The sequence below is a fragment of the Actinia tenebrosa genome, unplaced genomic scaffold (assembly GCF_029948245.1).
Source record: "Actinia tenebrosa isolate PJP-AT-01 unplaced genomic scaffold, QUT_ActTen_1.0 PGA_scaffold12__29_contigs__length_12842862, whole genome shotgun sequence".
NCBI lineage: Eukaryota > Metazoa > Cnidaria > Anthozoa > Actiniaria > Actiniidae > Actinia > Actinia tenebrosa.
The window spans coordinates 8699426-8712991 of NW_028292572.1; the positions used below are offsets into that span (position 1 = coordinate 8699426).

General features: G+C 38.5%; 1 protein-coding gene across 5 annotated transcripts in view; it reads right to left on the minus strand.

The window, feature by feature from the left end:
- LOC116292169 (uncharacterized) overlaps positions 1–12901 on the minus strand; it is a 28793-nt gene extending 15892 nt beyond the window's left edge. For 3 of the 5 annotated variants that reach the window (XR_004196808.2, XR_004196853.2, XR_004196885.2), the window contains exons 1-3: positions 12432–12901; positions 11869–12314; positions 2869–3028 (exon numbers count right to left, since the gene is read on the minus strand). Coding sequence is in view for 1 of the 5 variants with exons in the window: in XM_031699800.2 (XP_031555660.2) it covers positions 11875–12314; positions 12432–12867 (876 nt within the window). In the remaining 4 variants the exon portion in view is untranslated. Of the gene's footprint in view, positions 1–874; positions 2516–2868; positions 3029–10977; positions 12315–12431 lie in introns of those variants that run through there. The other 2 variants (XR_004196774.2, XM_031699800.2) reach the window with 2 other exon arrangements.
- Positions 12902–13566: the final 665 nt, after the last annotated feature.

Consider the following 13566-nt stretch of genomic DNA (forward strand, 5'->3'; position numbering starts at 1 on the left):
CGCGCGCAAGTAAACGAAAGACTCTCTTCAAATGGCAGCCATGTTGGAGAAAACATAGGCAGAGTATGTCCACTAATGAAGTGCTTTGAACGCGTTGAAAGAAGTTGAGAGAGGGGAATCCGAATATTGCCAGCGCCATATGAAACTCAATATTTCACACACGGAAGCCAATTTGGACAACTTTGGTACATTAATTACAATAGCGCATTCACGCATGCCTCACTCGTTCGTGCGCTTTTACAGACGATGTGACGTCGACTTATGACAAGACCGTCAGTATGGTTGCGCACTATGGCGTTTCAAAGGCCAAATAAACTAGTTCATCTTAGGTAGATATCCTCCTAGGGTTTTAAGCGCAAGTGGGGGGTTTAAAGGTTAAATAGTCAGGCGTGAAATGGTTAATAATGTGAGAAGGACTATAATTGTGTTATAATACAGCCATGATACACCTGTGTGCATGCGTACAAAAGCCTACAAGGTGTTCCTTTTTAAGGGCGCAAGGCTTTCTTTTGTTTCATAAAGATGTCTCACGCGTTGCTCTTAGAGATAGGTTAACAGCTGGCTTGCAGTGCCTGAGATACTCGCGCATAAGAATTCCTTAGTGTTCACGGAGGCGGATACGCGATGCATCGGTATACTCAATCACCCAACCCTCAATCTCATCTCCCACGCAGAACATTTGTCGACCAATCTATACCATCTATATCCCACACGTGATATATCAGATACATTAGCTTCTCCCTCCCCCCCCCCCCCCCCCCCCCAAACACACTTGCTGAAATGACACTCGCACTTCTTTTAGACGGTGTACACATCAGACACTATCTATTAACGCAATTATACATTGATTCATTACAAAAAATATATTATCACGGGTGGAGTGCCGTCTTTAAATACTTGAATGCACCATCAAAGTTGAATTATCTGATTGGTGCATCTTGCCTGTCCTCCAAAGGTTTATCTCAGGATTACCCGGTTGTCTCTCTTATGTATAGTTTTCTCTTTCTTGAAGCGCGCAATGCACATTTTGACCTTTGCGCAACACTTCTCTGACTTTTGCTCAGTTGATGCGTTATATAAAACGGAGTGTGTGCGCGCAAATATATGCGACAATTTATTTCGCCTGATTTTTTTCTTGGGATTTTTATGAGTCGATAGTTCCTTTAAATTTGAATTTTTTACACTAATCGACAATAGGACTTTAATAACTGATGCACTTTTTTGTAGACTCATACCGTATTCATCCATCCATCCATTTATCTCTCTCGTCCTGTCAAAGACATATTCATTAGAGAATTTTAGATTTACGTTCACGGCAAACGTGAAACGTCAGTTGACCAGTAAAAAATTATTTTAAATGACTGGGAAAAAAAAATCGCAAAAAAGTCCAAGCCGTTTGAGGGGAGAGAAAAAAAGTCAATCTAAAACTCTCTATTAACTCCTATTCTCCCGCGCGCTTTATAACTTTGATGAATTAGAGTAACCGATCAGTTTTTCCCTCTCTTAAAATAGCTCTTTTGAAAAGGAAGTCTTCATTTATCTGATCGATCTCTTAACCCGTAATATGTCAAGTCCTTCGAATCAAATAAAAACCATTATAGTTAATCTAACACCGATAAACCAGGACATTTCTAATGTAATGCTGTCCATGGTAAACAAGATATCACGGGAACAGTACGTATTGACTATAATCTTAAATCAAAGCTCTTTCAAAGTCGTTCGACAGTGAAAATCGATAAGAATCGATTTTCAAATATCGCGATCTAGTTAAGGATCTTTCAGCCGGACATTCGTGGCTTGTTTATCAGATTTTTTGGAAGGTACAAACCATTTAGTAAGCGTATATCAGACATTATTTCCGGGTCATAAAACGCCCTGTCGAAACACGAACAAATCACACTTCATTTCACGCGAAAAAACGCGGATCGCGTTTGCGGAATTGATTGGCTCTGATGATTAAGGGGACCACTGAAAGCTGTGCCAAAATAAAAGGATTTACTTTTTTTTTTTTTTAAACGGAGGTTTTTGCTCTCTTCAGTTTTATGTTAAAATGAAATCAAAATTACGCACGTATCGTTTTTATTTCTTGTCGTCTTTTTTGTCGGCGGGAGGAGTTAGTGGATTTCTTCCTATCAAACCAAGGCGACTGTGCAGGGGTCACAACACATAATCAAACTCCACCAGTGGAGTAATATGTGTAGTGTGTACGAAATTATATCTACGGCATCTTGACTCTTAAATGGCTTCTGGAATCAAGCCTTGTGATTGGATAGCTTACCATTTTGGTGCTTTTGATTGGTCTAGAGCGGAAACTATTTCAGAGCCACAAACAGAGCATTTGGAACGTTTCTCATTGAAATGATTAGGGGGGGAAAGGTCTTCCCTCCTGTTTTCTGTTCCCCATATATTATATGTCGTACAAGAATTCTTTTCGTAGTTCCTATCGGTTATACTTATTCAGGCATACCAATATCTTGCGAGAATCCGTAGAAGATTTTGCAGCGTTATGTCCTGGCTAAACAAAGAAAGATGTTTCTAGAAACTTGCCGTTTTTGCGCGCGCATGCTTCTTCGATGTTTTCCAGTTTAGCGACGTGCGAAACATTTGACGCGTTACAAATTTATGGTTTCATTGGCGCATGGAAGAGTGTTAAGTTACACTTTTTCCCCAATATTTTCTGACCGATTAGCGACCTTTGGAAAAAATCAACAAAACATGGTTATGAAACCACGTTTTCTCGTTTAGCCAGGGTTTTAGAGGTATCAATGAAAAAGTACTAACTATACACTCGTGACCGTTCAGGAGCTAATACGGATTACATTCTCTTTCTCGATAGCTCTCGATCGTTTATCGACTTGACGCTCTTACCTCACTAGTCTTTATTTGCTTTGGCATTGTCTGTTTATATACTTTGTTAATGGATGGAAGTAATTGCTTTCCAAGTACACCAACCAATACTCGGGGGCTTTTAACGTCTGCTTCATACCAGCTGAACTAACAGTTTTACTGATACCCAAGTTACCACGATCTGTCAATTAAACAAAATCCATACAAAATTGACTTTTCTTTTATTGTACGGTTGGATGTGTTCATCCGAATCAATTTAAAGCATTTGTGTTTGATTGTATTTTGTTTTTGGCATCTTCATAGCTAGCTATAGTTTGGATTTATATATTTGACTATCAGATGTAACTTGTGTTTTCATATTTTAAGTTGGTTTTGGAAATGCAATAATAAAAGATAGATCAAAAAATAAATTAGTAAAGTTGTTTTGGTAAAAATTCAAAAATAGCCAGTATACAAAAGAGGCGATCAATAGTACTATAGTACTATATAGTACTATACGGCAGCCATGTTGTGAAACATTGCGCAAGAATTTCTCCCCAATGGCAATTCTTAAAGGAGAAAAAAATTTATCAATCGTGGTCTTAAAATCAGTCCTCTGACTGACGTCACACGTCACAATCTGAATGTCCAAATAAGTGCCTTGAAACTTTGAACCTTGAATTTGGACCCTTTTTGGAAAGTATCAACACATTTGAATAAATCTCAAGTCTTTCTGGAATCTTTTTTTTCTTTTTTCTAGAAGCATTTGTCTTAAATGAATTATTCTAACCTCCCTTCCTCCCTAATAAATTTCTAAATTTCTTTCGGTTGAATTTTTTTTCAAGTTTACACACACAAAAACTAGATTTCCTTTTTAACAGCTATTTTTCAAATCCTTTCTTTAGTCTTTCTTCTAAGACTGATTCAGTAAAACGATAGGACTTCTCGCTAACACTTACTTACTCATCAAGGTTCGTACCTAACGGACAGAGAGACTCTATTTATCTTGCTTACAATAAGCTCTAGAATTTATATCTCTTAATCTAAATTCTAGTTATAATCCTGAGAATCACTTAAAACGCTGTAGTTTGTATTACTTGTCTTCCGTAATCTTTTAGCAGGAGAAACAATAAAAAATACATGTGGCTCACATGGAGAGAAAAACCCCTGATAAGAAATGTAAACAAACGCATACAAAATGTCAACAGTGTTTCAACACTCTACCTTTCAAAACGAACAGACAACAGGTGGAATTTAATCGAGGATTAAAGCCCTTTAAGTAGTTAAGTCTACTTTATATAAAAAGAAATTTTTATGCGACTTCATGTAATTGAGAAACGCACGGCGCCACGACTTTTAAATGGTTTCCGCTTCTTAACCAATCAGAAAGCACTAATGATACAAGACAACCAATCATATTGCTTGAACTATCGTGGAAGCCATTACAGAGTTTTCTATAGTGATCGTGCTTTTAAAATGGTTTTCGAGGAAGCTATTTTAGTGTTTTGCAGTGTTTCTCTAAAAATATACTTAATATTTTATAAGCGAGAAGCTTACCAGTAGTAATGAAACGTTTTTTTTAGTGGAAAATAAAACCTGTGAGACTCTGTTAAACCTGTTAAATTCCGAAGAGCAAAAATGCACGGCCTTCATCTTCTGGCAAATTTTGCGCTAGCGGCTCCGTGTCTTTTTCTACACTCGATCAAAAACTAACATCATTTGCGGTAATACTTTGTTTCCAAATTATAAATAGGACTCAAATATAGTATTTTTAATTCGAAGTCTGACTAAACAATTTGTAAGAAGTGGGAAACGTATGGTAGCGTGTCTAACTGTGAAAGAGCTTTCGTTCTCATTTGATTGGGTGGAGCATTCTTTCATTTTTGATTAGTTCAGGATGACATGCAAGGCATTTGCATCATAACCATATAATACTAGAAGATACCTCCCATGACTTCTGCCCTACAGGGCTAAGGAAAAAAATCTGTTTAATTGAGTCTAGTGGTTGGCTGCTGTTTCATTAGTAGAGACAAACTGTCTCTTTAAGGCATTCTGGAAATAGTCTAAAAGCATTGTTATCACTCAAATACTACTTACTCGTAACCGTTAGTTTCGTCTTTCTATCAGCTTATTCCTAAAGTTAAACCCCGGCTGAATAACTTACTTCTTACTTGTTAAAGTCGTATTTTATTTTTAAAAAGGCTTTTAGAATTGTGGTTCAGTGGAATCTTTTATAATCGACCTCTATTTCGCGATCGAAAGTCCCGATTGATAAACTACTTTGTATCGAAAAGATAGCGGAATAATTTACTTGACCCTAATTAAAGCCCTGTTGTTATCGACCAATCAGACGACCAACCTTCAAAACTGGGGTCGCGATACTAAAATTAAACCGAACACCGGACACCCGTCCATAGTGGGGCAGTGCCCGACCACAAATATACTGATATCTCTGTCCGATTTACGAGATAGGTTGGAAGCCTGTGCTCACTTGAGTTGGAAGCCGAAGAGACTTGAGGCTATAAACTAGAACTAAAAAAAGAAAACACAAAGTTTCCCCATTCATTAAAAGAATTCTGTGATCGTGGCGCATGCGCCATGGCAATCGGGGTCAGTCAAATGGTTAAAACCGCACACGGCCGTCTTCGAGAAAGATCTTGAAATTGTTAGCATTATTGTTCAATCACTGTGTAGTATCGAATTGAATCAATTAGAACCGCATTAGAGGCTGGAGTTCTCGACTGTTTAATGTAACGACTAGATTTACAAATACCACCAAACAAAAGCTTACAATACGCAAGTGATTATCGCCGCGTCGGTCATGTCTCTCCCACGTTTTTTAACTTTACCGCTAATTGTTAAAGTTCTTTCATGTCATACTAAAAGCCTAGATTTCTAAAGAACTCCAGCGCGACGACAGGTCTGAGGAGGGCTATTTTCAGCAGGTTAGCTTGGACATGGAAACGGGACTCTGTTACAAGAAGAATGTAGAATGATCAATGGTTAAAGAATCGTTAAATGGACGCACTGAACTGATAGACAAAGTCTTGTTTACTTATTTATCACAAAACCAATATCTTTGATCTGAGCTGTTAAAACACCAGAAAGATTCACAAGTGGCAATCACTTAAGCCGTTTTATCTCCATTTCTTACACTTCTCATTTTTTTCATTTATTTACTCTTCATTAACATGGGAAACATAATTTTGTCGATCATTCTGTTATATCCCCAATATCCCGATAAGTATCAAAAGCTTGAGAACCCGAACATTTGTCACCGTACTTGGGAATACATTTGTCAGTATTCAGCTTGGACATGCAGTCTTTGTACTTTTGAGTTCACTTTTTTTGACCCAGCTACCGAGTTTAAAATGCTTTGCGATGCAAGCCTTTATGATAAATTAGATTCTTTTTCTGTACCTCAGGGCAGAAATAGAAGCTGCTGTACCAAATATGCGAGGATCGGATGGCAAAGGCGACTTAAATTGTACGCACAGGAAAGAAGCATATTTTTAGTTCCATAACTTGTTAGTTTCTGTTGAAAGAGAATTCTTTTTTCTCTTTCTTTTTTGTTTTACAACTATACCTTGCGCTTCGATTCATGTTATTCCGGTTTTCGGATATATGAATCACATAGAACTGCATCTTTTTATAGCATCACAATCAATATACTTATTCTTTTATAGTACAGATCGGTGACCGTAACTATGACCCCTTGTCTATCAACTCCTATCGACCACGGATAATAACTAAATACAGTTAATTCCCATAATTTGGCTTCCTCAATCAACTACACCTCCCATCCCATTGCTTCTAAGATTACAGTTCCTTTCTATAAACGATTCTCGTCTGAGAACATAAGGTTGGTTGAAATCGGTCCAGTAGGAACCGAAAGGCATACTAAAGGCATTCCCCGCCCTAGTGGTGGAAGGGAATCATCGTGAGATAAGACCAATTAATGCAATGTCTACCAAGGACATTAACTAGTGATGACTTAACCATCTGTGCGCCGAAAACACAAACAAACACGTTTAACGGAGTCAGAAGTCAGTCAAGATGGAAGCAATTAAGTAACTCGGACTGCTGTCTTAATCGGTTTTGGCCCATTTAAAACGTTTTCACAGCATGACCAAGTTACCAAGACACTGTGAACTCTCTGAACACGACTTCTCAATTCAAGTGCATCTGCACTTATTCGACTCCAGTATAGTATAGTACTTGAGCTTTTTAGGAGTACAAATCTCGAGCACTCACGATGGGGATGAGAATTCGGCATTAAAGCGTAGAGTAAACAACAATTAGGCTAATAATTTCAGCGAATAAACGTGGTCATACCGAGGGCTGTTTTTGATTGTCGTCCGATCGAAAGATATCAATGTAATCTGGCTATCCTTTCGATTGCTTATCGAAATCTTGGCAGAAACTTCGTTGCTCGTTGCAAGATATATCTAAGACAATGAGTAGTAAATAGATGTTGAAGTCCTTAAAATTCACAGATTCAAACATTCCAAAAAATATAATAAAAAACACACGGTTTGTGATTGACTAAATCGCGCGCGAGTTAACGTGTATGCGCATGCGTTCTGTTGACACGCTTAGTACTTTCAAAAACTCGGGAAGCTGTTTCCAAGAGATAAAGTATCAACCAACTCCGTATAAATTAATAATAATTTTATAGGGTTTTAAATCCACAATTCAGGTCTTAATGCGTAGTTCTAGCTTTTAATTGTGAACATTTTAATCTTCAGTGATTGTTTAAGAAATCTTCAATAAACAATTAACTCGTCTTTGTGAATTTCTTCCCAAATTTTTCAGATGACACGAATGTTTTCGGATTTTGTTCAGATAAATTCTCGTAATCTTAAAAGCAGTTTGAACATATTGATAATTAGCGAGCTTCTCAGTGATTCTTTTTCTCTGAATGTCAAGCTATTAGAAAACGCTGAGAATTGTGTGGACATAAAGGGTCGTCTCCTTCCGTCCTGAGGACAAAACTTCTCCCAAAAGCCCTTCAATCCTAGTAGTTTACATCCGACGTGAAATCATATTCCTACCGCTCCATTAAATCGCCTCTTCAATTTTACGACAGGCACGTTTGCCAAGCTGAAAAGACTAAATTGCACTCCTCAAGGAGTTCGATCAATGAGGCCCTGAGACTTGAGAAATTCCACTTGTGTTATCGGAGTCAAATAACCATATCTTTTTCTATTGAAGGCCGGAAACTATTGAACCAAAAGAACTTAAATCAAAATCATCCATATCTTGATAAAATTACTATGATAAAAACTGAGGGAGGTTTCAAACCAACTTGCTGAAGTTTTAGTATAAGTCTTTGTTCAAAGCAACACTTCTCTTTTTTCGAAACTAAAAAAATCATTCCTTTTATATTCCCTTAATTATTTAAGTCATCGGGTTTTTAGCCGGCTTAAAAGTCGGTATAGGGTCTTTTAATTTTGTGTGTTCAAAGCAAGCGCTTAACTACAGGGAGCCTTTGAAGGTCTTCTATTGGACGTGTATCCCATTAAAACAGGTCAAAACTCCTTAGGCTCGAAGCAAGGTCAGAATACCAATACCTTTCTAGTCGAGTTGGAATGACATAGTAATAACTGAAAGCCTAGATTTCCAGTCGGGAGTCGGGAATCTGCGTGTCTACAATCCTAAAAAACCTCCCTGGGTGCATAAATAATATACGATTTTATTTCACTCAATAACTAGTCCAATATGTTAGAGATGATTACCGCACAACACCATATAAGAAAATTGAGAATTTGACTGTTCAGAAATGGAACATTTTGAATAAGATTTCGCGAATCTTTTTTTTTTTTAGTGATTTAGACTGAGAAGTAAGAAAGAATTAGTATTTGGTAGAAGTTTCCAGAAAAATGGCAATGCGCAACTTTATGGTTAAGAATTAAATTACTCGTCGCGGCCGGGTCATCTTCTCTATCTTTCAGTCTTTCTGAATCGTGATTTTTAAATGATTTTGGAGTTTGAATTTTGAAAAGCTTTAACATTGCGGTAATTGATGGTGTTTTCCCAAGTTTTTTTTATCGAAAACAATCAGAAGAAAAATGAGTTATGAAAAGTTGTGCATTATGGTACCTTGTGTTACTTTAGTTTCACTTTCATCAATAATTAAATACAGCCATCAACGTTTTGATTTTAATTACTTTGATAATTAGATCTGGTACGATCAGAGGATCACGGTGTTATCACGAGCTAATTGACTCCAACATCTCTATCAAGTATCACCATGAAATTATGCGCTGTTGCTCGACAAGTTAACCTACTCGCTGCAGGGGAAGGAAACTTAGGCTTTTGTACATTAGTTTGTGAGGATTCTCTGAATCGGGTGAGATATGGGTGGCCTGGGTGCTTAAAAAACAAACGCTCGGTCAAAGGCGGGATGGATTTCGAACCCATCAATGTCTGAAATCTTTGTGAACAATCTGTGAAAACAGTTAAGCGGTAATTTGGCTCTCATTTGGGAACTAAGCGCTTGATAGCGAGTTTTCACACTTTTGATTCCCCAGCCCAAACAGAAACAAAATGACTAAGAATTATCGAAGTGTATCTATAGTTGAGGTGCTTAGCTTGTTGGTTTCTGAAATAATCCAGACTAAGGGTCCAGATACAGTACCATACGTTTTTACAATATCATTTGAGCTGAAATCAGACTCGGAATACCGAACATTTATGAAATTCAATTACCGGTTTAGAAATCAATTGGTAGTTGATCGCGATAATTCTGTTCTTGGCAGTCTCAAGCTAATGGATTTAGCATTGCGCTGGCTTCTCTTAATGCAAGTGAGGGCCCTTAAACAACAATTAGAAATTGTGACAAAAGCTTGCAACCAAGAGGCCATGTCATGGATGGGATTTCGCGGGTCCCATAGCGCATAGTAAAGCATTAGACTGTGTCGACTCCACCGACCTCAAATCCGCAACAAACGGAATGAAAAAACACATTAAACGCAGAAACAACAATCTCTGGAAGTGATAAATGCTCAGAGCGTACCGCCACAAGCGAGAGCTAATTCCATTTACATTACACACGGATAAATACTACGAGCGTCCTAGTTACAATTAACGCTTGTAAAGTTCACAGGCAGGCTTAACACAGGGACAATTTGTCGATAGAAAACCCTTGAGCTTGTGCGCAAGGCAACAGATATGGACGAAGTTTCGCCATTAGACAGAAACCAACGCTGAGAGATATCGCTGTAAATCTTTAGCTAAACAGCATTTATGATAACCAAGTAGATACAGGTTTCGACTCGCGGAAAGCGACTTTTTAAATAGTGCCGCTAAATCCTACGGTCGAGTGATAGGAGTGCCATTATCGAGAATTAAGGATGCTCGACTTTTCTCGCAAGAGAGAGGATTTATAGAAGGAGTCATTCGGTCTTAATTCACAATATAATCTAGTGTTTGTAGTCTGAAGGGGGGAGGATTCGATTTGGTCTTGCCAAAGGTACGCGCATAGACTGAAATTAATAGAATCAAATTAGTGAAATATCCTTGAGCGCGATAATTTTTAATGCTGTTAGATTTCGTTATCACGTAAAATATTCCATTTGAATTAGTGATGTGAACGGGAATATTTCTCCGTACGATTGCGCATCAATCAATTTCTCTCAATCGCTTAATCAAGAGTCAAGCGCAGTGTTGAGAGCCCACGAGACGCCGAGAGCAGATTCATGTTGGTCCATAAGTGTTTCCACAAAACTCAAGTCACAGTGAATGCAAGGTGGTGCAAATGGGTCTTATTCGATGCGTGTGTGAGTCATATTAAGAGATTCGGATCACCGCTAGCGGTTTATTAAACAACTTATGCCAGCTATTAATAAACGTCTACTTTTCGAGAAATAAGAATTGATCTGCAGGTATAATTAAGGTCGCTTAGGAGATATTTTGAAGCCTTTAGGTGGAAATATTTCAGCTGAACCTTCGAAGGGGAAGCCAAAGTTGAATCAAGGAACAAAACAAATGAGAGATACAAAGAGTGTAGATTGATCACACACAAAAAGAACGAGGTCACCCAGAAAAACCACTTAAGTGAAATCTAAAGTCCATTTGACAACCGTGTCTGAGATCTCCCGTTTTGAACACCCCACAAATCTATAAACGATTTGAAGACAGAAACACCTCAATGTTTCGTTCACAAGCTTTTATTTTAACATCAACAGATTTGGTTTCTTGGAGCTTTAAGAACGCGCTAAAGCAAAAACTAATGCTACGGATTATTGCGTGCTCGAGTGGGTCATAATCAAGATCATATATTAGGCCTTAAGGCAACTGCCACTGAACTCAAAACGGCTCAATTAAAGACATGAGACGCGATTGTCCTCCAGGCTACTAAATTAAATATCAGAAAACACAAATCTAGTTCATGTCAATAAAACTTTCTCTTTCAACTTTCCCTGATCCAGGAAGTCGTGGTTATGTGAGAGAGCTGAAACTGCTCGAGTTGTTTAGAGATGTTTGATGATGTTTCTCCATAGGATCTCGCTTCTATTGTTCTCTGGTTAAAAGTGATAAATAATCATTGTAATCCTGCCTAAAGCGAGAAACTGCCTTTGTTTAAAGCTGATACGATTGCTTTAAACATAACTCCTATAGCTTTTATCGTCTAAGAACCAACTGTTCTAACATTTTTGTGAATTATTTTGTAGACTAGGTTTAGAAACAAGCTGTTAAATAAATTTATTTGTCGTATGGCACGGCACATCAAGTCACATCTTTGGCAAGTCAATGTCTTGCTTCCATATGACAGTGTATGGCTAATCCAGTCGAATCGCCAACCCCTTAGAACTCCGCTTACATATGATTCCTACTCTAAGATTGTTTTGTTGGTTAATTTGAAATCAATTTACGGCCAAAAGAAAGTAGAGTACTAATGTTTCACACTATGTTGCGTTTCCGCTGTTAACCCATTTACAAACACAGATCTCTTTACCGACACTGATCGATGGTCAAGTCTCTTCACAAGTGCTTTTGTACAAAAATATCTCAAATGCAACAAAGACTTTTCATACTAACTTTCCTCTACTCCGAAGAAACATCTTCTTCCTCTTCCATATTCTTTTCGTTGGAAGGATTTTGACCGTCGGGAGAATTCGCTCTACTGTCTGAGCCGCTTTCATCCATGGACTCGTGTGACAGTTCAATGTTGTTTCCCGTGGACACATTTGAGTCATTCTCCACCAGTTTCTCTTGCTTTTTCCATTTAGTCCTTCTATTCTGAAACCAAATTTTCACCTGAGTTTCCGTAACGTTCAACAGTGCAGCCATATCGCTGCGTTCGTTCGCCGTCAAGTACTTTTTCGCGTCGAATTGTTTCTCTAGTTCGAATATCTGCCGGCCAGTGAAAGTCGTCCGAGCTTTCTTTTTCTTCTTACTAGTTTTACTGTTATCTTTATCTATTTTACCCTTGACAACGCGTTTCTGGTTCTTCGAGTGAGAGCCTTGAGTCTTTATCGAGGTGTCTGAGAGAGAATACACAGGATAATTATTTAGTACCTCTTAAAACCACAAAATGTTCGAGTAATTTACAGCCATTACTATCGCGAGCCATTAACTTCTCTTTGTGTGTACTTACTTACCTTTATCGCTATCAGAGAGCTGTGATTGAGCCTCTGATTTTTTAACCCGACTTGTGGTCTCTTTGGTTTCGTTATTCGGTAAATTCGAGTCTAGCCCGTTGGACTCGGCCAGCGCCGTCTTGGATTTAGAACTTCTTGTTGTAAATACTGGCATGTGAGTAGCGTCTAGGCCGAGAATAGTGGCTACAAAATACGGGGTCGGCTGTTTTGGTGGAGTGTCGTAGATATGAGCATGCCAAGTGCCAAGAGAAGCCATTCTCACTAGTCCTCGCATAGATTTGAAGGACTTTATGACCTGGTACGCATCACACTGTGAGATAGACTGATGAACAGTGCGAGCGCTTCGACGTTCAAATCGAAACAATTGCGGCAACGCTGAGCTGCCTTGAGCTCGACCTGACAGCACAAGTTGGGGACTGATGGGAAAGCAGTCCATCTGATCATGCCGCCTTCCTATGACATACTACATAAATCAATAACGTGATTTCATTGTCGATAAGGGTAATTAGCAAGATTTGCTGACAAACGCGCAGAGCCTCCAAAAATCCAAACCTCGTCCCTGATTGGAGCGAGAGCCCATGAACCAGTGGTATGATTGGTTAACCAATGCATTTGGCCCCACAGGCCATTTAGGACAATCTTGATCACTAATTTGGGTAATTTCTATGTCAATCAAGGGGTCCCGCCGAGGCCACGAAGGCCTTAATAGTCTTGTTCAAGGATTCTTCTTTGAGGACCTATTAACAGATGCTTAAATGGAGAAAGCGGAAGTTATGGGTTGAACATTGGCCGCGTATCTCAGCGATTTAGGTTTTGTATTGGTTTACAGTCACGAATAACTCTAAAGTCTCTTCGAATTAGCGAACACGGTGGCAAACGATTAAATAAGGGTTACATCTGAAATCCGCGCCGACTAAATTTGATGACAGCATGAGGGAGTAATACCTTTCTCTAACTCGCGACCGTCACGATTATTTTGACTAACCCTTTCTGGAATCAAGAAAGAATTTCAATTTTATAAATAAAAGGCCATTGACGACGATTCTGGGTTGGTTTTATTGCGATGTTTTGTACTATGCTGTTTTTTCATTCATTCAAAGGCAGCTGTCTTGCGTATTTTGACTATTAAAAGTAA